Below are 23,261 nucleotides of genomic sequence, written 5' to 3'. Positions count from 1 at the left end.
GTATAGTTGAAGGATGATGTTATGTGAATGAAAAAGTATAGAAGCAAAAAATGTGTATATATAGAGTAGGAGAAGCTATATGGTTGCTTAATTTCGAAGAGAAAAAGACGAATGACGTGTTGAATAAGCGCGTTACATATTTGACTTGAGTTCAAACAAATTTTCAGTTTAAACTACCACACGTTGCTTCCAAAATATTCAAGCCTTTCTAGATTATATTGTCGAGTCAACTCGTTATTATTGTTTGGTCTCACAAAAATGTCTCTAATAAAGACTGCTTTTTCGTTTTAGATTAACTAGAATGTCATATATAATACAGTATATAACATTCATAGTATTAGTATAATAACATAAGTTACAGATAGAAATTAAACGCAAGCAATTTCACGAATAGAAACATAAATAAAAATAGAAAAGTTTTAAATATGATAAAGGAAATTACATAATCTTATACAAATAATCTATTAATTAATTTTGAACATTTTGGAACACTTCTCTATAAACAATTAATGAAATTTTTCGACGCTAAAATAGGAAAAGAAGTCTTTTATGTGAAGGTGTTGGACTGATAAAATTTTTCTCCATATAATTTTTCCTTCAAGCACGTACATTCTCACTTTTGTATTTATCAACCGGATGCTATTGCACAATCCTAAAAAAATCTATATTTCTCAATAGCATGATATATATATATATATATATATATATATATATATATATATATATATATATATATATATATATATATATATATATATATATATATATATATATATATATATATATATATATATATATATATATATATATATATATATATATATATATATATATATTAGACGTATCATATGATTTTTAGGTGAAAACATGAGAATGAATCTGAACCATTAGATTTTAAAATAAATGGTGGAGATTATGTGTCTATCTTTTTTTTCCTCTCTTCCATCATTTATTTTAATAATGGAGAAGATAGAAAAAAGGATTGACACATAATCTCCACCATTTATTTTAAAATCTAATGGTTCAGATTCATTCTCATGTTCTCACGTAAAAATGACATTCTCATATGATACGCCATCTCTCTCTATGATTTTATTGTCTATTTGTTTATGCAGTTGGGTGTTTTGATGTGCAAGAGATATAATTGCAGATTTCATACTTGTATATTAAGACAAGACTATTTATCACCTCATAAAATGCTATGTAGGTGAGTTTTGAAAAACCCCTGTAATTTTTGTAATTGAAAAATGAATCAATTTTCATATTTTAAGCTCTAGGAGCTTGTTTGAGTCCATATAAGGAACCTGTACACCATCTTTTCCTGATTTTTTTTCACAAATTCAGGAGGTTGTGACACATATACGTTTTCTTGTAATGGACCATTTATAAATGCATATTTCTCATCCAGATGCATCAGATCTCATTTGTATTTATAGCTATAACAATCACCAATCTAATTGTTTCATGTCTAACTACAAGCGCAAACACTTTAAAATAGTCTAAACCATATTCCTGTCGATATCCTCTAGCTATTAACCTTGCTTTGTATTTGCCAATGGATCCATCTGGCTTCAGCTATATTTTGAAAACTCATCTGACATTGATGGCTTTCTTATGCTTTAGAAGCTCAGTCAACTCCCAATTCTTGTTTCTTTATATAGACTTAAGTTCTTCTTTCATGGCCTTCAACCACACTTTCTTCTTGAGATCTTCTTTAGTACTCACTGGTTCAAAGTCTACTAACATGGCACACTGAACGACTTCTCCTTCAGAGTCTATATTAGTATCTTGCAACATGTCAAACTTTGCAAAACTTCTCGGTATTTGTATGATTTTTCGTGGCCTTTGAACTTGTTCAGAATCTACTTCGGATGTTGGAACAATATCAGATATTGGACCACCTTTAGACTCTTGACCTCCTCCAGAGGCTTGACTACCAGATTCTGGATCATCATCAGAATCAGGATCAGAATCAGACTCACCTTCAGAATCACCTTTAACTTCTGACTCATCTTCAAAACCTCCTTCAGAATCAGACTCACATACAGCTTCAGAGTCATCTTCTGACTTTGACTCATTTTCAGAGGCGGAATTCCCTTCATATTCTGCTAAATTCAACCTTACTAGTGATTGGACAATAAAGCTTATAAGCACCTGTACCTTAGTACCCAATCAACAAAGTTACTTTGCTTCTATCATCCAACTTCTTTCTAGTAGCACTTGAAACATGTTTGTAACAAACTGAACCAAGTACCCTAAAATACTCATACTTTACTTATATCCAGTCCACTTCTCAAAAGGAATAGTTTCCTTCAACTTCTTTGTTAGTCACCTATTGAGCACATATGCCGTAGTGGAAACATCTTCTCCCCAATGGGCGTGAGAGAGCTTATTCTCTTTCAGCATGGTCCTTATCATATCAAGCAAAATTTTATTTCTTCTTTCAACAAGACCATTATGTTGAGGAGTGTATGGAGTAGTCACCTCATGCTCAATTCCATTCTTCTCACAAAACCTCTTAAACTCTGTAGAGTTATACTCACTTTCACCATCAATTCTGATAACTTTCAACTTCTGACCATTTTGGTTTTGAGCCTTCACCTTGAACTTGTGAAACTCAGTAAACACTTCATGCTTAAACTTGATGAGTGATACCCATGTCATCCTTGTGAACTCATCAACAAAAGACACAAAATACTTGTTTCCTCCAAATGAAGATACTTCAAATGGTCCACATACATCAGACTGCACTACTCCTAAAGCATATTTTGATCTTGGGGCCACTTTTGATGCAAATGGAAATCTAGGCTGCTTGCTTTTCATGCATATCTCACATAACTTCTCGGGATTCACATACTTAATAATGCCATGTACCAACTTCTTAGAACTCAAATGCCCTAAGATTTTGAAATTCAGATGCCCTAATCTCTCATGCCACAACTCAGTGTCACCTTCAGCTCCTTCTAAGGCATTTAATTTCAGTTGTCTCTACATTCACCTTGCATGTTCTGTTGCTTCCCTGCTCATATTGCATAATCAGCTTCTGATCATAATCATATAACTTTAAAAGATTATTTTTCATAGTTACTGAGAAACCTTTTTGAATGAGCTGACCTACCCTCATCAGATTTCTCTTTATGCTAGGAACATATCAAACATCTTTGATCATAATACTTTTACTGTTTTTCACTTTGACTTTGACAATTCCCATACCTTCATCATTAAGGTACTTATCATTAGCACATCTGATCTTTGTCCTCATTCTAGAGTCAAAATCAATCAGCCATTGTTTGTTTCCAGTTAAGTGATTTGAGGAGCCAGTGTCCATATACCACCAGTTTACCAAATATCCACCATCAGATTCTTGTGCACTGAAACTCACTCAGATCTCACCAAACACCCGTGTTTCCCGATCTCGCAAAATTAAGATAAACAATTCTGTTACGATTCCGATCATGAATTCAATGCAAATTCAAGAAACAAAACCAATCACACACGCCTCACGTACACACGTGTTTCTCTGTGAATCGAACCGGAGCTCTAGATACCAATTGTTGGTGCACAAAGGTTGAAGGTGACAGTGAAGATGGAAGAAGAGATAGAAGAGAAAAAAACGTAACAAACTCTCAATGGTGAAAATTCAATTATGCAAATCTGTTACACCAATGTGTTTAAATAACCAATAAAACATGTCACATAGGTAAAACTAGAAAAGTTAAAACAAAGTTAAACTGTCACGTAGACATAACAAACTTTTACTAAAACTCAAAAACTAACGACAACTTCTAACTAACAACCTCAGAAGCTATTAACCACAACTTCTAAATATAATTACTTCTATCATTGATTTATGGTTGCTTGTACGTTACATAACTCATGTCTAAATGTAAACAAAAATATCAAGACGGCAAAATCTCAATTTTAATAAAAAATAAATAAACTAAAACCTCAATTAAGTGAGTCTGGTACCATTCTTATCTTCAAATATGATTCTTAATCTTCAAATAATTTTTATTTCTTATATTGTATAAAAAACAATATTTCTTGTTGACTACAAGGGTAGGTTTATCTTATCCAAATAGTTAAATGCATTCTTATCCAAAACAATGAGCTAGTTGTTGAAAAGTGGTGTTGATTAAATTATTAAAAGTTAAAACCATATTATATGTGCCTGCTTAGTCATTTAATTGACTTAAAACACATTCTTACAAATGAATGAACTAACACAAATTAATTCACTATGCAAAAAACTATATTATATGATACAAACATCCTTATTAGACATGGTACAAAAATCTAAAAGGAAGAACAAATAATTGATAGAATATATATGTATATATATAGATATTTGTAGTGGTTAAGGAATAAAAAAAAAAGCGCGTTTTAGGTGAGCAGAAATAAGTGAACTTATTGGAAGCAGCCTTCAAACTAAAATAAGAACTTAATTAACTCATGGTCTCAGCCGTTCATCTATTCCGTCTGCTCATATAGAATGGAACATACGTTTTTCTTTCTCTTTTGCCCATCTAATGGAAGTTACTTAATTATTGAAACTTGGTACAACTTGCTAAATCAAGTGAGTATTTAGTGTAGATTATGAAAATTTTGTATTAAAATTGTTCAGTTTAGAAATCAGAAACAGTTGATGACAAAGTGAAGTAGGACTCAAATAAGATGAAGCGTCAGTTCTGATACAACAGATCAAGATGGATCTGAAAGTTAACACTGAAACGTTCAAATCAGTGAATGAGTGAAAAGTAGTTTGAGTGTGAGAATGAATAGAATCCATGAGTCTTGGCGTGTGAAGGGCTTTATATGTAGATGGTGGTTATAACCGCTTCCGCTTGATCCGGTTTTTTGTACAAATCACCGTTCAATTAGATTTGGATGTGGGAAGTTGGTAGGAGGTAGAAAATGTGTGTTGGGAGCTTGAGTGAGGTCTTACTTGTTCCTTTGTGCTTTCTTTCATAGATCTTGTTTTTTAGACAATGATATGTAGGTCTTATGAGCGTCCAAAAATATTTGCTCCCAAGCCCTTGTTCTTGCTTGCTTAAATGAGGATTTTGCCGCGTGGGCTTCCAGTCCGACCTGTAGTCGGAGGGATTGAGATAGCTATGAGTTTAGTAACATTGGGAACATGATCATTGAATGTCTTCCTTATAACTTGCACATTTTACTAGAGGGTTGCGACGCATGGCCCTAGGACTGTCAGTAATGATGCCTTTTTATATTAGGGTGCTTAAGCACTTTGAAGAGTTCGATGCGAGATCTTGGTCGTTGGTGACATGGTCACATTTTTCCATGCATGTTGTCGTGAATCAAGCGGTTTCTCTTATGTACTTATTTTTTCTCTACTATGGTTTTTTGAAAAGGCGGCAAAGGAGGATTTGTAGGAAGTAGATGTGGCTGACGGTAGAAGACAAGTTAGTAGCCTCACTCCTAGGGAGGTTACTAGAGGTTTTGCCTTTACTGCTTTGCCATTGATGAATCTCACTACTGTAGATAATTTTAATCAAGAACACAAGACTTCGACTTATACCAAAGTGCATCGCCATGCTTTTAATTGTGATCCTACAGAAGATGAAGTGAGGTGGTGGTTGGAATCTCGATCTCGTGCTTATGCTCATGGTCGTCATTTTTTGTGTGTTAGCACTAATTACAAAATAGACATATCTGGATCATGAATACGAAATGTGATGGGAGACGATGGATCAAGAAATGTTGGATGATTTATCCATCTTTGATGGTAAGAGCAATATGGTCCCTGCTTTCACTAAGGTACCCCCTTTCCAATTGGGGAGTGATTTACTGCAAAGTATAAAAAGAGTGTGCATCAAATATGAGGGGTGCATCATCCCTATTCACGAATGATTGTTTTCTTTGATAGATTTATGGATTCCTTTCATGACTTTGAGGTGGGCATTTTGAATCATCTGATGATTTTCCCCTCTACAACCGATGAGTTCAACTTATGTCAAAGTCTTCCATTATTGGTGTGAGTACAATAAGAATGTTCTAATCTTAACTATTTTTTCCACCTTTTTAACGTTCAACATCGTTCGACTGAATTAACATGTGGTCACGGCTTGATCTCCCTTATGCAGGGCTAGAAGGTGTTTAAGGTCTACTTCGATAGCGTGAATAAGTTTAATAACTGGTGCTACCTGGTCACTCCCCTCAGTGAGGTGGCCCATGCAAGTATGTGTGACATTCAACTAATGATGCCCTGCAAACGTAAGGATAACTTTCCAAAATTTTGGCATTAGATCCATTTCTTAGCTAAGGTTGGGTTTTATGTTTATGTTGAAGATAACTTATCTCAGGAGGAAACCTATCTGGAGAATAAACTAATTTCCCTATGGGAAAGCTTGGGCTTGTTGAAAGTTCCACACAATCTAGGGCAGGGTCCAAGTAACAAAAAAAGCGGTACATAGAGACACACTTGTTGGTTGGGGCCTCCATTAGAGAGGAGAGGTATATCATCCTTGATAAGTAACATAAAATTTTTCTGACTTTCTTTTATATTTTTCTAGTGATGCCTTCCACGATCCCTTGACTGCCAAGCAATGCTTTAAATGAAGAAGATGCCTAGTGCCATCCTTTTGCTATCAGAAGTCGCATAAGTGCTTGCCTCTGGAAGAATCAAAACGTGGACCCTGTTACTAGTTCAACCTCTTTTATCGTTTCTTCCCTGGTTGGGATGGAGGTATCGAGTTCTCCCAATCAACCTGTGGGAGGTGTCTCTGTAAATGGAAGAATGACAATGACGATTCCTTGAGGGGGTATTCTCGTGATACGCCTTATGGTAGATGGAATAATGACAAAATAATGTGGATATATGTGCTTGGAGGTATAGAAGAATCTAGCTAATACCGAATCACATTTTAATCATGGTGGTTTTGAAATTGACTTCGATGTGTTATGGACTTTGATCTCTAATGTTATTTTTCTAGCTTTCTCTCTCTCTCTCTCTCTAATGATGTTGCTCACTTAGAAGTTATATCAAACCTTATTCGGGAGAATATTCAAGATTCTAGTTAGGAACTAAAGTCAAAGATAATTTGGCAAGAGACCTGAAGCTTTAAAGTTGTGAAAGAGAGGAAGTGTGAAAGCTCGCTTGGTCGTTCGTATGCCTAACGCATTGTCTGAGTTACCGGAGTATTGTAAAAATGTTGTAGTAACTCATAAGTTACTAAGGAAACTCTCACACACTCACAAAATGATTTAAAGGAACCTCTCAATCCTTGATCCCGGGCATCATTCAGTGAAGTACGAGCTACATAAAAAAGGTCGAAAAAGAGCCCTAAGGAAGGTTTCCAATACTTGTACTCGACACAAAGTTAGAACACTATCATGAAAGCCCAAGCTCCAGGATGAAAATACCAGTGAGAAACTTTCACATGGTCGATTGCGACCACCTCAAAATTAGAGAAAGGCAAGCATATCCCTAACCTGGTGAAGAGACACTCATATAGAGGAACCGAACAAACCCCAAAAGTGTTGCATACCCTCTCCTCGAGGTCTACTGGTAGAATCACCCAATTAAGAGGATTACCAACCATGATATTGTTAGAATCCTATTTGTACATATTTTGTTCATAGATTTTGTGGTATTTCTTAACTCTTTCACCAAGTTTTAATTCCTTCACCAAGTTTTGATTCCTTTTAGTGTAATATTATGTAAATAAATAACATTTTGTTTAGATTGTACATAAGTTAAGTTTTATGACTTTTCTTTAACCTTTATATAGGTATTGATTATTTTGGCACGCTTGGAATGAAAGGCTTTGATGGAATGAGCTTGGAAGGAGGTTTGAAGGCTAAAAGAAGAAGATTTGTATCAGAAGGTCCGCTTAGCGGACCACAAGCGCGCTTATGCTCCAAAGTTTCATAAATTCGCTTCAAGCGGGGCCTGGCAAAGGCGAATCTTCATTTTGGGTCCCCTTAGCGGAGCCATCCCGCTAAGCGGAAGCTGAAGACAAAACACATATTTTGTGTTATCCTCTTAGCGGACCTAGGCCTCTTAGCGGACCTTCTTTTTAGCCACATGTGTTTAGGCACTTAAGATGATATTTTTGAGGGTTTTCCACCAACTTTTCATAACACACTTTTATACCACAAGTTAGGGCAAAGGAGAAGAGAGGAGAAAAATCATTTCAAGTGTATTTTCAAGATTTCAAAGCATCTTTCTTCATCTTTCTTTGAGTTTGATGCTACCAAATCTTGTTTTGTTGCTTGTTGTTGAAGCTTCCATAGCTATGGAGAGCTAAACATCTTCTTGTGTCAAGATTAGAGGTAGTTAGTTTGTAAATATGTATTTCTTTTAATCTTTTGTGTATGAACTTGGTTAATGATTAATATATGGTGAATATCTTGTTATTCATGTTCTATTTGTTGTTTTGGATCACTATTGAGAGATATGTTTCAAATCTTTACCTAAAGGATATTCATCTATCAATAAACAAACTCTAGAGATAGATTTGTGAGTTGATAATCACTTGTATCGAGTTTTAAAGATTATCATGTTGATTTTCGACATGCGAGATCATCTGATGGTTAATATGATAATATTCACGACATTGCTTTAGAGATAAACGGTATCGAGAGGATACTTGGTTTTATTAATCATTAATAGGTTCATATACATGATTATTATAGTACATGCGAAGCAAACTAATGAACACTAATCTTGGCACAGTTTTATCAAGTCATTTTCAAACCCTATTTTATTGTCTTTAGTTACTTTTCATGCTCTTTACATCTAATGTTACAAAATGTTACTCAACCTTAGCTCAAATACACTAAACTGTAGAACGGCGGTAGTATCGCATCAATCCCTGTGGAAACGATAAAGGAAATACTTACTCTTTTAACAAATGTCAGTTTTGGTTACAACATCGACGATGTTCAAAACATAAGGAGTCCCAACTATTTCTACAAGCACCAAATGGTATCAACTTGCATTAGCTAACTAAATTAATCTAAGACCCTTATGGGCCAGTACACCAGCTTTATGATGATCACCAGGACTGATCCAAGACATGATATCATGCCTCCCCTGGTACTTCAGATGACGAGTGATTTCACCATCACTAGGATCATGACCAGTTGCTCTCGATATGTTTTAACAAAGTTTCCATAACTCTACTTTCTTTGACGGGAAGCTTCTATTTTTGCCTCGGTCAAGACAAGAGGAGGCATAGGTTTCTCGACAAGGTTTTGGTCCCGTCAAACTTCGCTGAAAATGGAGTCTCTGAAGAATCCCTAGAAAGAATTTCATTTGAAGGAGATCCTCCTGAAATCCCTTTTTGTTTCTGAATCATCACTCAACATAATGATTTTTCGGTTTAAAATATCCACTAACAAAAGGAAATGAATGCGACTCATACTCCATTCCCCTTTTCAAAAAGAAAAGGGAACTATCGTCTGAATCGCTCTCGACAACAACATGCTTACCATTCATTGTAACGAAAATATAGTAAATGCTTGAATAACAGCTGAGGTGAAAAAAAGATACCTTGAGATATAAAGACGAAAGCACTAAAGTAAGGAGGAAGGCTGAAGAATCGAAGATTTAAAACTTTAAAATTTTGAAACAACAATTACTCCCGAAGAAAATGATCTCAGATAATAGGGAAGAACTCAAAGAGACAGGGGAAACTCAGTCTACAAGATAGCAAAAAAGTTTCTCCACACTCTCTCTCTCCATCTTTATATAGACAAAGACAATCGAACAGATCGGATCGAAATCAAGTAACATGGGTGAGTTAACGGTCAAATGTCATCTTGGAAAAATAGCCAAACAGAAATGTAATCGAGTACATAGAAAGATGTGTCACATCACCCCATTCATTTTCAGGTCACACGTCAAAAAAAAAGGAGAAACGTTTCAATAAAGTGATTGAAATTAACGCTCGCATCCGCATCATGCTTTGGCAAAACCAAAGCAACACATGCTAGCCAACGTATGGAAACACATCCTCAAAGGCAGGTCACGACCACTAGAAGACTTCCCCAGCGTCAAGCATGCTCGATAAGTCTTAGGGACAACTGTTCCGTACTGAGCAAATGCCCAATTACACGAGACCCATTATCTAGCCTACCCTACCCTACCAATCTCAATGTATAAATACTTTCAAAAAAAATATATATATAAGCGAGTGTCTATGATTCTTAATCCTCAAATACTTTTCATTATTGGATTGTATAAAACACAATATTTCTTTTTGACTCTAACTATAAGGGATAAGTTTATCTTATCCAAATATTTAAAGGTATTCTTATCCAATTCTAAAACAATGAGCTAGCTAAATGTCAAGAATGATTATTTCAGTTGTTGAAAAGTGGTGTTGATATTAATAAAAGTAAAAACCATATTATATATGCCTGCATAGTCATTACTTGACTTGAAACATATCTTACAAATGAAAGAAGCAAATCAAATTAATTCACTATGCAAGAAAGTTAAAGATCCATAACTTTCAAATAGATACAATAAGTTTTTGCCATCCCATATAATACAAAGATCCTCATTAGACAAGGTACAAAAATACTAGTTTGGTAAAGGAAGAAAAAAGAACACAATAAGATATAGAAAAACCATGAGGACAAACACAAAAACAATGAATCCATAATATAATATTCAATCAGAGACAGCAATCCAGGGCACAACAACAACATAATCCAGCACAACTGCAAAAAAAGATAAATATATTTTAAGAATTCAAAAAATAAGATTATATAAACAAATATATATTATTATAAAGTAGTCATATGATATGATTAAACTCACCATCCTTTCCAGAAACCATCACCCCTACTAGTTGTTTTGACTGGAACAGTTTGTTGAGGATCATCTTTTGTGGGATAACCCATAGGTGGTGGTGGAGCTACTTGGTGCTTGTTCTCACCCATGGCTGGATATGCAATCACTGCTCAAAATTAACAACACTAATAATTATTAGATTAATTCAATAAAAATTCTTAACTTTGAATATGTATAAATCATGGATGGATCATGGATGATTTATGTATATTCAATTTCTATAAAAAAAACTTACCAGGAGATTGTTGTTGATTGATGTTGTGATCCATTGCTATTGAATTTTTTTTTGTAAAGGAAAGTCAAAAGTGTGTGTGTTTGATTAAATTGGATGATGAGAATAATGTATAGAATATGTGTATATATAGTTATTTGCGTAGTGATGAAGGAATAAATAAAAGTGTTTTAGGTGAGCAGAAATAAGTGAACTTCTTGGAAGCAGCCTCTAAGATAAGAACTTAATTAGCTTATGGTCTCTCCTGATCATAGAATGGAAGCTACTTAATTATTGCAACTTGCATTTTGCTAAAGAAAGGAAGTATTTGGTGTAGGTTTTGACTATTTTGTATTCAAATAAAATTGATTCAATGATGATGTGCTTCCAAGAAAATTTAAGTCCCTTAGAAAAAATTGAGTAAATTCGTTACCCAAAAAAAGGAAGAAAAATTGAGTAAATTATTGCTGGTTAGATGTTTGAATTTTACTATTCTTCTTTAAAAATTTATTACAATTTAATCTATTTTTCGCATAAATATACATTTTTATAATAAAAAATGAACTCTAGAACATTATTTAGAAATAATAATTTTTTATTTTTATGTTTTTCAATAGCAAAATACTTAACTTTAAAAAAATTTCAATATATCTGAGGGTATCTAGAAATTGCGAGGAGGTTTTTAAAAAAAAAACTTTACGAGGGCTAAAACCTGAATTCGCTAACATTATAGAGGGACTTTGTATATTTAACTCTTTAAAAAATGATATCAGAAATAGCATCAAACACTTTTATAACAAAGGGGGCTGGATTATCGTCTCGTTAACAAGGTGAATCAATATAATTTTTTTTATGTGGTATTCTTCTCTAATCTCTTTACTTTCGGCTGCATTACTACTCTGTGCGTGAGAATATAAAAAAATATTTAAAATTAACACAATTTCTTATGTTTTTATCACCGTTAGTTAGCATCAAAACACCAATGTTCTATTTGAATACACGGTCGTGTAAGAGTAAAAGATCCTCTAAGAAAACATGGATGAAAAATAAGCGTCTAAACCAACTTTGTTAAATGAAGACGTTGAACTTTTTTTGTTGGAAGGATAAGTTATATAGTTTCTTCATGTATGAAGAAATATATCTTTGGGACATACTTAAAGATGGTCTAATATAATTATAAATAAGCAAGGAGTTGATATAGACAAAAAAGAACTCTTACTTGAGATTAAGAGGAAATATAAACTTCATTATAAAGCACAATCCATCATGGCGAACACTATCTCTTTCAAAGAGTTTTTCAAAATTCATGATCAAATTATTGGAAAGAGTATCTATGATTCTCTAGTCAACACCTATGAAGGAGGCCAACAAATTGAAGGTCCTGTTCTGAGACATGGGTTCCTTCAAGATTAACTTGCCACCTGAGTCAAGAAATCTCATTATCTTATCTTTGATTAATACTTTATAATTCTTCTCTATCAGTTTCCATATGTTGAGCAAGTTTCTTTTCATGCCTGGTATACACAACACATTCAAAAGTATAGACATTTTGCCATATTTCCTTATGATTAAAACATCGCCAATACCTTCAACAACTAAGGTATTGTCATTTGCAAATTTCACCTTGTTCTTCATGGAGGGACTTATGTTGATGAACCAATCTCTTCTTCCAGTCAAGTGTGATGAATAGCCTGAATCTAAGTACCTGTGATCTTTAAATGTTTCTTCTTCTTTTGTTGTGACCATCAACAACATTTCTTTTTCTTCTTCTTCTTGTTTTACAAGTCTTGCATATTTTTCTCAATTATTCCTTTTATTTTCTGTACAATCACTGGCATAATGACCATAACCTTGACAGTTGAAACACTGAATATAGCTCTTCTCAATTATTCCTCTACCTGCCTCACCATCTCTATGATTGCTTTGGTTTGTGGACTGTCTCTGGTTTGACGAATTTCCTTCTTGTTGGTGACTTTTACCATTTGAATTGTTGTAACCACCTCTAACTTTGTTGTCGTTCCAACTTCCTTTACCTTTTTTTGTTGATTATTCCTGCAGAGCAACATCACCTTTTACCTTGCTTGCAGATCTTTTAACCATTCTTTGTTCATGAGATTCAAGCGTTCTTTGAAGCTCTTCTTTTGTAATGCTTGACAGGTACTTCAATTCTTCTATGACTTCTACCACGTTATCAAATTTTGGAGCTAATGACCTCAAGATCTTTGCAACTATCGGTCTTGATTTCAACACTTCTCCACATATCTTGATTTGATTCACCGGTTTCGTAACCCTGGGGAAGACATCAGCCACACTTTCAGTTTATTCCATTTGAATCAACTCATGCATTCTTTTTCAGAGTTTGTAACCTCGCCTCATTCACATTCTCAGCACCTGCAAAAGATTTCACTTGGATCTCCCAAGCTTCCTTTGATGAGTGTGCATCACCAACTTTTTCAAAGTTTTCTGGATCAGCGCGTTGGTAGATTATAAATAGAGCTTTATAATATTTCTTCTTCAAATCTTTATGTGTAGCCTTTTGTTCTTCCATTGAATTTTCGCCAATTGGTGTTACTTAATTCTTTACAATAACTCGCATGTCATGATAGAAGAAAACAACCTTCATCTGCTCACCAATTATCATAATTCATACCATTCAAGATCAGAATATTTTTTGGAAAATGCTTGTTTGGATGAGAAGTCATTGTTCTATGCTTCCCAAGAATTGCAGCCAATGCTCTTGATAAAAGATGTTGGAAACCGCTCTTGACGGAACAAGATTCAATCACTTTTTTGATTGATTAACGATTCTCGTTCCTCACTATTCACTCGAGTGATTCAACCACTCATTGGTTGCAAGACGATTTGTTTGCACAATGATTTAAGAAGAAAAGAATTATTTAAAGAGAAAAAGGGGAAGAAAATAGAAATTAGGGTTTGGAAGAAGGGGAAGAAGAAGGATTAGCAAATATGCAGAGTTTCTCTATGCTCTTAATTCTCAATTGTAAATTTCCCTACTCCTATCTTTTTTACAAGTGTAGGGTACCTCCCTATTTATAATGAGACTGCTTACTCATCTTACAATCTCTAACCAACTAACAAACTTATATAGACTGTATTCGACGCACTGTCGAATACACTTTGCTATTAACTATACACAGCTATGACTCTATTGATTCTATAGTCATGCTTAACACGTGAAATTGCATATTTAACAGGTGTGCTAAAAATATAGTGTTAGAAAATACTGTAATAAATTATCTAATTGCTTTAAAAACTTTGACTCATTTAAAATCTTATAAATTTATAAACTCATTTAAAATCCTATAAATTTAAAATTGATAAAATCTTTACCAGTATTTTAAATTCCATAAATTATTTTTAAACAAAAAAACTGTCTTTAAAATCCTTATTCAAAACCCCAGTCACTCAATAGAGAACATAAATTGTTTTAAGTTTTTATGTTTTTATTTTTATGAAATACCTTAAAAATAAATATGTCATAAGGTTCTTGACAATGTTTTAAAAATTGGATCGAATCGGTTAGTTCAACTGGTTGGATCGGGAACTGGAGAAGTATCTGATTGGGTTAACCTTTTAAAATTATTAGTGGGTTAAAATCGGAGTAAAACTAAAAAATTGGATTGAACCGTCCAAAACTGTTCGAACCAAAGAACCGGAGTCGGTTTTATAAAACCGTCTAATTCTAAACTATTTGAATTTTATTTAGGTATTCTTAATTATTTGAACTTTATTTTTTATTTTAGGGTTAAATATGTTTTTAGTCCCTATAAAACCATCCAAAATGGCTTTTAGTTCCTATAAAAAAATATTGACTTTTAGTCTCTATAAAATTACTTTTGCACTCAGTTTTAGTCCCTGTAGAAGGACCAAAAGTGAGTGCAAAAGTAATTTTATAAGGACTAAAAGTCAATATATTTTTTATAGAGACTAAAAGCCAAAATTGAGATATTTATAGGGACCAAAAATATATTTAACCCTTTATTTTATTATCTCTATTATTTTAACTTTGGTTTAAATTAGTTTAATTTGTTCAAACTATTCTTAAATGAAGGTTGAAATGAAGTGTACAATTATGTTGTGTTATAATTTATATGATCCATATTGTTGCATTAAATTTGTAATGAATTTTAAAAATATTTATTTTATTAAATTGTAAACATATGAGTATCTGTGACATATCTATAAAATTTATAGTTTCATGTTATTAATTTATTTAATAAACAGTTTGATGGTAGATGTAATCGGTTGAACCAATTAACCCTTAAACGGAAAGTTTCATCAATTCAGTTTTCAGTTTTCGGTCTAATTTTTAAAACACTAATGGTTAATTGCATTGAAAGGAAATTAAATATCCGTAATTAGTACAAATAGGTAATGAGTCTTTACTATTCCATAAAAAACAAAGATTCTTATTAGGTAAGGTACAAAATTAATAGAAGGAAAGCATGAAAAATATAATAGTGAAAAACAATGAGGACTAGCAAATATCTATAAATCCAATTATATGATATTCAATCAGAGGTAGGGGTGCTCGCGGTGCGGTTTGGGCGGTTTTGACGAAAAAAATCATCCGAACCGCAAGAGAAAAAATAGTGCGATTTGGTTTGGTTCGGTTGGCTTTTAAAAAAAATCCGAACCAAACCAAACCAAACTAATGCGGTTTGGTTCGGTTCGGTTGGTTCGGTTTTTTACAAATATTTTATTGAGCCATACATACACATATATATGATAACATAATTTTGTATTTATACATTCATACACTATCAAATAACAACAAAACTCGTCATATTTTGACAACAATTATTCATTTAATATGTAAAAATTAAATTAGACAAAAGTGGAATATTAAACATAAAATAATAGCATAAAACAATATAAAAATTATTATAACGAAACAAAAAAATAGAAGCGACGAAAGATTAATGAAAGTGAAAAAGAAAAAAAAAGTGTTGAGAGATTAGAGAAGAAGATATGCGATAAAAACGAATCTGAAATACGAAACATTTACATAAAAATGAGAAGGTGAAAAAGAAAGAATATAAGAGAGTAGAGATTATAGAAGAAGAGAGAAGATATATGTGGCAAAGAAGGTGCGATAATCTTATTAGAGATTTTAGAAGATCGGGACTGAAATTATATGTGTAAGGATGAGAAAATTGTTCGTAATCATAATGCTAATGTATAATAAGTTTAAGTTTGGGTTGGATGTGAGTTAGTAAAATTTAGGTTGTAACATAGTGCGGTTTGATTCGGTTTGGTTCGGTTTACAAAATACAAACCGCAAACCGAACCGAACCGTGCGGTTTTGTAAAAACTGACCCAAACTAATCCGAACCAAATGCGGTTTTTTGCGGTTTCGGTTTGGTTTGGTTTGGTTTGCGGTTTTCTATTGGGTTGGTTTGGTTTTGATCACCCCTAATCAGAGGCAACAATCCAAGGCACAACAGCAACATAATCCAGCACAACTGAAAACAAAAAAAATACAAAAAATTCCAAAGAAAATTTCAGATATATATTTAAAAAAAAAAATTAAGTATGAATTAAAATAAGATAAACACATAGATAAATATTAAGCTTACCATCCTTCCCAAAAACCATCACCCCTACTAGTTGTTTTGACTGGAACAGTTTGTTGAGGATCATCCTTTGTAGGGTAACCCATTGGTGGTGGTGGAGCAACTTGGTTCTTGTTCTCAACCATTGCTGGATATGCAATCACTGGTGAAAATTAACAATATTAATTAATAGTTAGATTAATAAAATAAAAGTTCTTACTATTAAACATTAAATTATTATAGCATGAATATATATTAAACATACCAGGAGATTGTTGTTGTTGATTGATGTTGTGACTCATTGTGTTATGATGAAGTTGCTATAGATTTTTTTTGTAAAGTAAAAATAAAAAGTGTGTGTGATTAAGTTGATGAGGGGAATAAGGGATACAAGATTGTATAAATAGATGTTTGTGGGGTGGTGATAGAATAAAAAAAAAGCGCGTTTTGGGAAAGCAAAAGCAAATGAACTTCTTTGTAGTAGCTGCCAGCCTTGACTAATGGTTTCCAACTGATCATCTGTTCCGTCTGCTCAAAGAATAGAAGCTACTACTTTTCCTTTTTTGCTCGTGTTATTTTAAGAAGTATAGAAGTTACAGAATATATTCTTATTTTTGTTTTTTATTAAAAAATTAATTTTAAGATATAGAGTAAAATACTCTCTCTGTTTTATAATATATGTTTGTTTGGTAAAAATAGCGGTTGAGTAATAAGATAGTTGATAGTTTAAGCTGATGACTTATAGCTTATAGCTGATGGTTGAGACTGATGGCTGATAAACTAATTGAAATGTTTGGTAAAATTAGCGGTTAACTAACTTATAAATGTAAAATGTAAAATGACACAAAAGATATTTAATATATAGTAATTTCATTTTTGATGAAAATAAATTACAAAGGATAAAAGTGAGTTTTTGATAAAATAATATTGAGAAAAAAGGAAGAAAAAATAATAAGCTATAAGCTATAACGCTATTTAAAATAGTGTCTAAAAAATAAGCTATAAACTAACAAAATAAGCTATAAGCTCGTGATGAAAAAACGTTATCAAATGGGTCTAAATTATCATTTGAGCTTATAAGCTATAAGCTCAAAAATCTGTCTTGCCAAATAGACTCTAAGTCGTTTTAATTTTTCACACATATTAATGCAATCGTTCTTGTGAAAGATAAATGTAAATAATTGTATGTGAAAGATAAATTTAAATAATTAAAAGATGGAGAGTATAATAAATACTTAAAGGTCTAATAGAAAAATATCAATAATGATTCATTGATATTGTAAAACGATGTATACTTTGGTACACAATTTTTTTCAAAGCGACTTATAAAAAATTACACAAAGCATGGACATCCGAGTACACTGTCCATTTCAATATTCAATTCATTATTATCGCTTTCAAAATATTTTCACTCAATTTATTGAATTGAAAGTTGGGTACTAATTTTGCGGGTTCAACCAATCATTCTCCATTGCATCGGAAGTCTAATCAAATGTGTCTAAGCTTAATTCCACCACTTCATCACTTATCTCTAGTTTCCTGGGCGGAACAATGACATTTTCTATGGGAATCGACTATTGATTCTTGCTACTTTTCCATAAAAACCAAAATCTCTTCACTAAAATACAAATGACCAATCTTCTTATCGCAAGACACTGATCTCTTTCTCGAACGGATCACAAAGCTATGGTGGCCTCGAAGATTAATAAATCGGTCACTCAACATCACACAGTTGTTGCGTCCGCAGAAGCTAGCAAGGCTCCACCACCTCCTCAAGTAGAGGATGATCCAGTTCTAGTGACCTCTGACCTCTCAGACCATTCCTAAGTAACATGATCTTGTTCCTCCAAGAGTTGATCGGGGAACATTCTAGACCTTTAAGTTTTTCCAACCTATGCAATAACTTTGTCAATGCCAACCTTCGCAATAACCTATATTGCAACTGCTAATACTTGAATATCCAACAACGACAAACTAAATTAGGCATGCAAAGAGCTCCCAATCTACTGATCAATGTCTATAACTTGGTACAACAGTAAAATTCTCAAGTCTTGGCGGATATGATACTCAAAATTGAAGAGAACATGTAGTGCGCTCCTCTGAGAATCAACACCACACGTGACGTGACTTCACAGAACAACTAAGGAGTCATACCATAGACACAACCTCATTCCATAGAGCAATTTCAAGGTCACCAAGTCATAACGGAAAGCAAATGACATCAATGATGTGATATTAGATTTAAGTCAAACAAAAATTCAATCCAAAACAAGAAAATTTTACATAGTTATTTTTTTAAAAGTTTAGTATTCGGTCTTGCGACCGGTTAATATAAGAAGACACAGTCTCATTGTTTACTAGCGGGGACACTTTAAAACAGAATTCTACATTATATGAATTGAAGTCATCACAATTATTGTTAATACCTAACAGAATTCAAATCTTAAATTTTAAAATGAACACACTTTCAGAAGTTTTCCCCAATCAACTAACTCTTGAGTATTATTAAAATAGATGCTTCTATTCTTTTAATATACTTGAAATTACATTATAGAATGAAAACTATTCCTTTTTGCCCATATAATGGAACTAATGCAACTTGTAAGTAAATAAGTATTTGGTGTAACTCATGAGTAGTTTGTATAAGAAAAAAAAAACTAAAATATTGATTTAAAGATGATTTACTTCACAAAAAAAATTTGAGTAAATTACACTTCTCTTATAGAGGAAAACTTGAATTACATCTCCATTTTCTCTTCTATTAAATATACAATTCTTTCGATCGTAAATTGAAAATTTTCACTGGCATTTCTCTCGATTCATCTGGTTGATATTCTAACATAAGAAAGAGTGAAGTATTTCTTTTTTGTGAATGAGATCATGATAGCATATATATTAATAAAGTTATAAAGAATGATTGAAGTTTTTAACATTATAAATAATATGTAACTATATATTATATAGCATTTTGCAATTTTTTTCTGGACATAGTGCTCACTGCTGGTCAATGCAACCAACAACATTTTTTTTTATAAGCAAAATTCATTACTAAAAAAGTATTAAGGGTACTCGAACCCGCTTATAAAAGTCGAGGCCGGGATTCGGAAGAGGAAGATTTCCTACTAATTGGAACTTATCCTAGATTTTCCACCGAATTCTTACAAAAGTCGTAAAAGTTACACTTGGATAAAGAAATATTGAATTATATATTTAATTAATATAATAATATTTAGTTCAATTTGACAATAACAAACAACTACCACCAACTATATTCCAAAACATTCAATTCAAAAGCCCTTGACAAAATGGTTTGGTCTATTTTGTACCCAAAAAGAGAAAAAGGGAAAATTATTTGGTTATATTTGCATGTACAAAATGTAAATGGAATAATTTTCTATGGCGTGCAGAGAATATTTGGTTTTCTTGTGTCATACAAGAGAAGTTTGGCCTATATTCAACAGGACCACCCATGCTTATTTCATTTTCTTAATGCAACTTAATTTGATATACCAGTTGGTGTTTCTACTTAAAATACTGATAAACTTAATTTATTTAATACATACTATTAAAAATAAATAAATTGATGCTTACTAAAAAGTTTGAGATATTGAAATGAGATTTTTTATTAAGGTTTTTTATGCTTAACGCCACTATCCTATCCCACTTAAAGGTAGCTCAAATATATCAAAACACCAAATAATATCACACAATTGCTAATTATTACATAATTAAATTACGGTAATTAATTAAAATAAAATTGAGGCGTTACAGTTATCTCCATGCACAGTTGCGAGTAGACATAAGATTACAGTAGTTGATTTTGTTAACAACAATCATTGAGTTCAGGTTCAGTTGAAACCCGATTGTCCATTGTCTCCTGTCACTGATCAATGGAAACAGAACTATAGTGAATGTGCAAGAGTATGGGAAACAGCATATGCGGGACGTATAAGGTATTGGGAAGATGAAGTTAGGAAGTTAACATAATTTGTTTTGTATTGCTATCGTAATATATTTTGCATTATAGGTATATTTATTGACTTAACTATAGTACTATCTAATTGTTTTGTTAAGAATGTCAAACACTTAAGAATTTTTCAAAAGTTTCTACTGTCTACCGAATTTTTAAAAAAATTTACGAATATTTTAGAATACATCAGATTTTCAAAATATCTGATACATTTCAGCGATTATCAATTTTTTTTAAGATCTTGTACGCACAGACCAAATATTTTTTTAAAAAAAATTGGTATTCCTTATTCAAATACCAAAAAACAAAGCATTTTTATCGAATATTTGGGAAATATTTGGTATTTCTTCAAACAACTTTTAAAAAATGTTTTTTTTTTAAATATCTAGTATTTCATCACAACAAACTCGAGTTTGGCCTTATGATTGGAAAGTCTGACAATGGCACTAGTAGAAGGCAAGCATTTGTAACGATGATATGAAAGAGAGGTGGAAAATATGTTTCAAAAATTTGGAAGTTAACACATGATGACACCAGATCGAGCAACACAACAACTAATAGAGTCAAATCCACACATGCAGCGTTGAAGAAATGGTTGGGTGATAGCAAGGGAGATTTGTGTAGAGAATGGGACATGGTGAACCAAATGCTTCAAAACCAACATAATAAAATTCAAACAACTTTTGGTTAGAGCATAGTCGTGGTAGAACACCGATTCAAAGATAACACTCTATACTCACAATTGGTTCTTAACATATCCCGAGCGAGATTGAATTTTATTTTTTATGAAGCAAAGCGTGCAGAGACAACAGGGCCAGATAGTTCGAAGTGTGGATGTAAAATTAGGTAAACTTACGGGCTTACGCTCATTGAAATAGACTTCGATTTGATGACTATGGTTCGACGAAGGACGGTACACGAGTATAACAATCACAACCGAGTTGGAAGTGATCGTGGATAGATTTTATAAAGCGGGTGACACTGTGAGATTGCACATTAAAGAACAGCTAAGGAAACTTACCTATTCAGAAACCACTGATTTGAAACCTCCTTCGCAGCCGGTAAAATCAAAGGTGCCCCTAAAAAGGTGGAAAGTACACATGATGACAATTCAACAAAACAGACTCTGTCTTCCCATGAAGTTGTTGATTCACATTTCCCGGATCTCCAACCCCAAAATTCCAAAAAAGTGTTTTCAAGGGAGCTCGCATTTCCAAACCACCTCGTACAACTCCGATTAAGAATCCACCAATTATTTACATTGATTAGATGTCGCTTTTTATGCACAAACACATTGAAAAGATCGTATATGTGGGGGGTGATGGTAATTGCGGGTTTCGGGTCGTATCTAGTTTACTTGGTAAAGAAGAGAAGAACCACATTATTGTGCGACAACCACTTATTTCGAAGTTGAAGGTGCATAGGGAAGCTTACACACGACTATATGGGAATAAGGAAGGATTTGATAAAATTCACAATGCTCTTGTTCCATGTGTTACCGGTTCCACACCAATTGAAAAGTGGATGCCTTCCCTGAAATGAGTCATCTTATAGCAAGTGCATGACAGGGTGTGTATCAATCTGACGAGATATCGTTTTTCAGAGACATTTTTACCACTTCGGAGTCGCCCATCTCAAGACCCCTCCGGCCACATCATTTGTATTGGATATATTATATCGCTCCATTTTGTTCAGGTTTATTTGAAACTGGGGTGTCCTATTCCGGCTACATCAGTGGAGTGGACGACATATTTCACAAAAGAGTCGGAAATTGACCGGATCACTTTTGGAAATAATGACATGGTTCACCAAATTGTCGGAGCTTGAGAGAGAATCAAATAGGAAGAAGTTGAAGAAAGAACCAATATTAGATTTAAGTAGTGAATATTCCTTCGGTGCATTTTAGAATGTAATCGAACCATTTTTGTATGTATTGTCGTGCACAATGTAAACTCTATATGATTTAATACATATATAATATATTTATTCAACATTTTACCGTTATTTACTTTTGCCGATTTAGTTGTTTTTATGTTTCCGTGGTACTAATTCTGCATAAATAAATTTTGTTTCTGCTTCTGCATAATTTGGAAATGCATATGCGAATTGTTTTAAAAAATCTTCAGGGAATATTTCGGATATGCATTTCCGAAAATACTTATTTTCGTAAAAAAAATAAAGGGTAAATTCAGAAGTGTATTTCCGAAACATGCCCTGACACAGAATAAGAATTCTTTGGTCCAAATTGCTTCAAATCTTCTATAAATAGGGTATGCAAACGATTTCTTCAATATCACACACCACAAATCAGAGATGACCCAAACATATCCTCACATTGCTTTTATTTACTTCAATGGTGCGAAACCACCACTTCAATTTAGCTTCTCCGAAGACACGCCTCTCGCCGAGCTGATTACCATACTCAATTCTCTCCTGCAATATACAGAAAATATGAAGGTAGTCAAACTCGAGTATCGTTCACCATCACTTGACACTGAAGGAAATGTGCAATTCACCCAGTTTACACTGAAGACTGATGACGATTTAAAGGTTATGTGGAGTACTTTTCGTCGATACTCCATTAAGGGTCCACTTGAAGTCGATGCAAAGATTCGGAGATTTGAAGATGTCATTAAAATGTTGCAACGTCCTCAGCTACCCGTTTATAACAATATGTAA

At 33.1% G+C, this 23,261-nt stretch overlaps 1 protein-coding gene across 1 annotated transcript; it reads left to right on the top strand.

The window, feature by feature from the left end:
• The first annotated feature begins 22,895 nt into the window (after positions 1 to 22,895).
• Positions 22,896 to 23,261, top strand: LOC131625098 (uncharacterized). The gene has a single exon (XM_058895994.1). It carries the CDS (start codon positions 22,896 to 22,898, stop codon positions 23,259 to 23,261), a length of 366 nt encoding a protein of 121 aa, XP_058751977.1.

This window comes from Vicia villosa, unplaced genomic scaffold (genome assembly GCF_029867415.1).
Source record: "Vicia villosa cultivar HV-30 ecotype Madison, WI unplaced genomic scaffold, Vvil1.0 ctg.000189F_1_1, whole genome shotgun sequence".
NCBI lineage: Eukaryota > Viridiplantae > Streptophyta > Magnoliopsida > Fabales > Fabaceae > Vicia > Vicia villosa.
The sequence above is the reverse complement of the archived record's forward strand: the minus strand, read 5'-3'. Positions and strand labels throughout refer to the sequence as shown.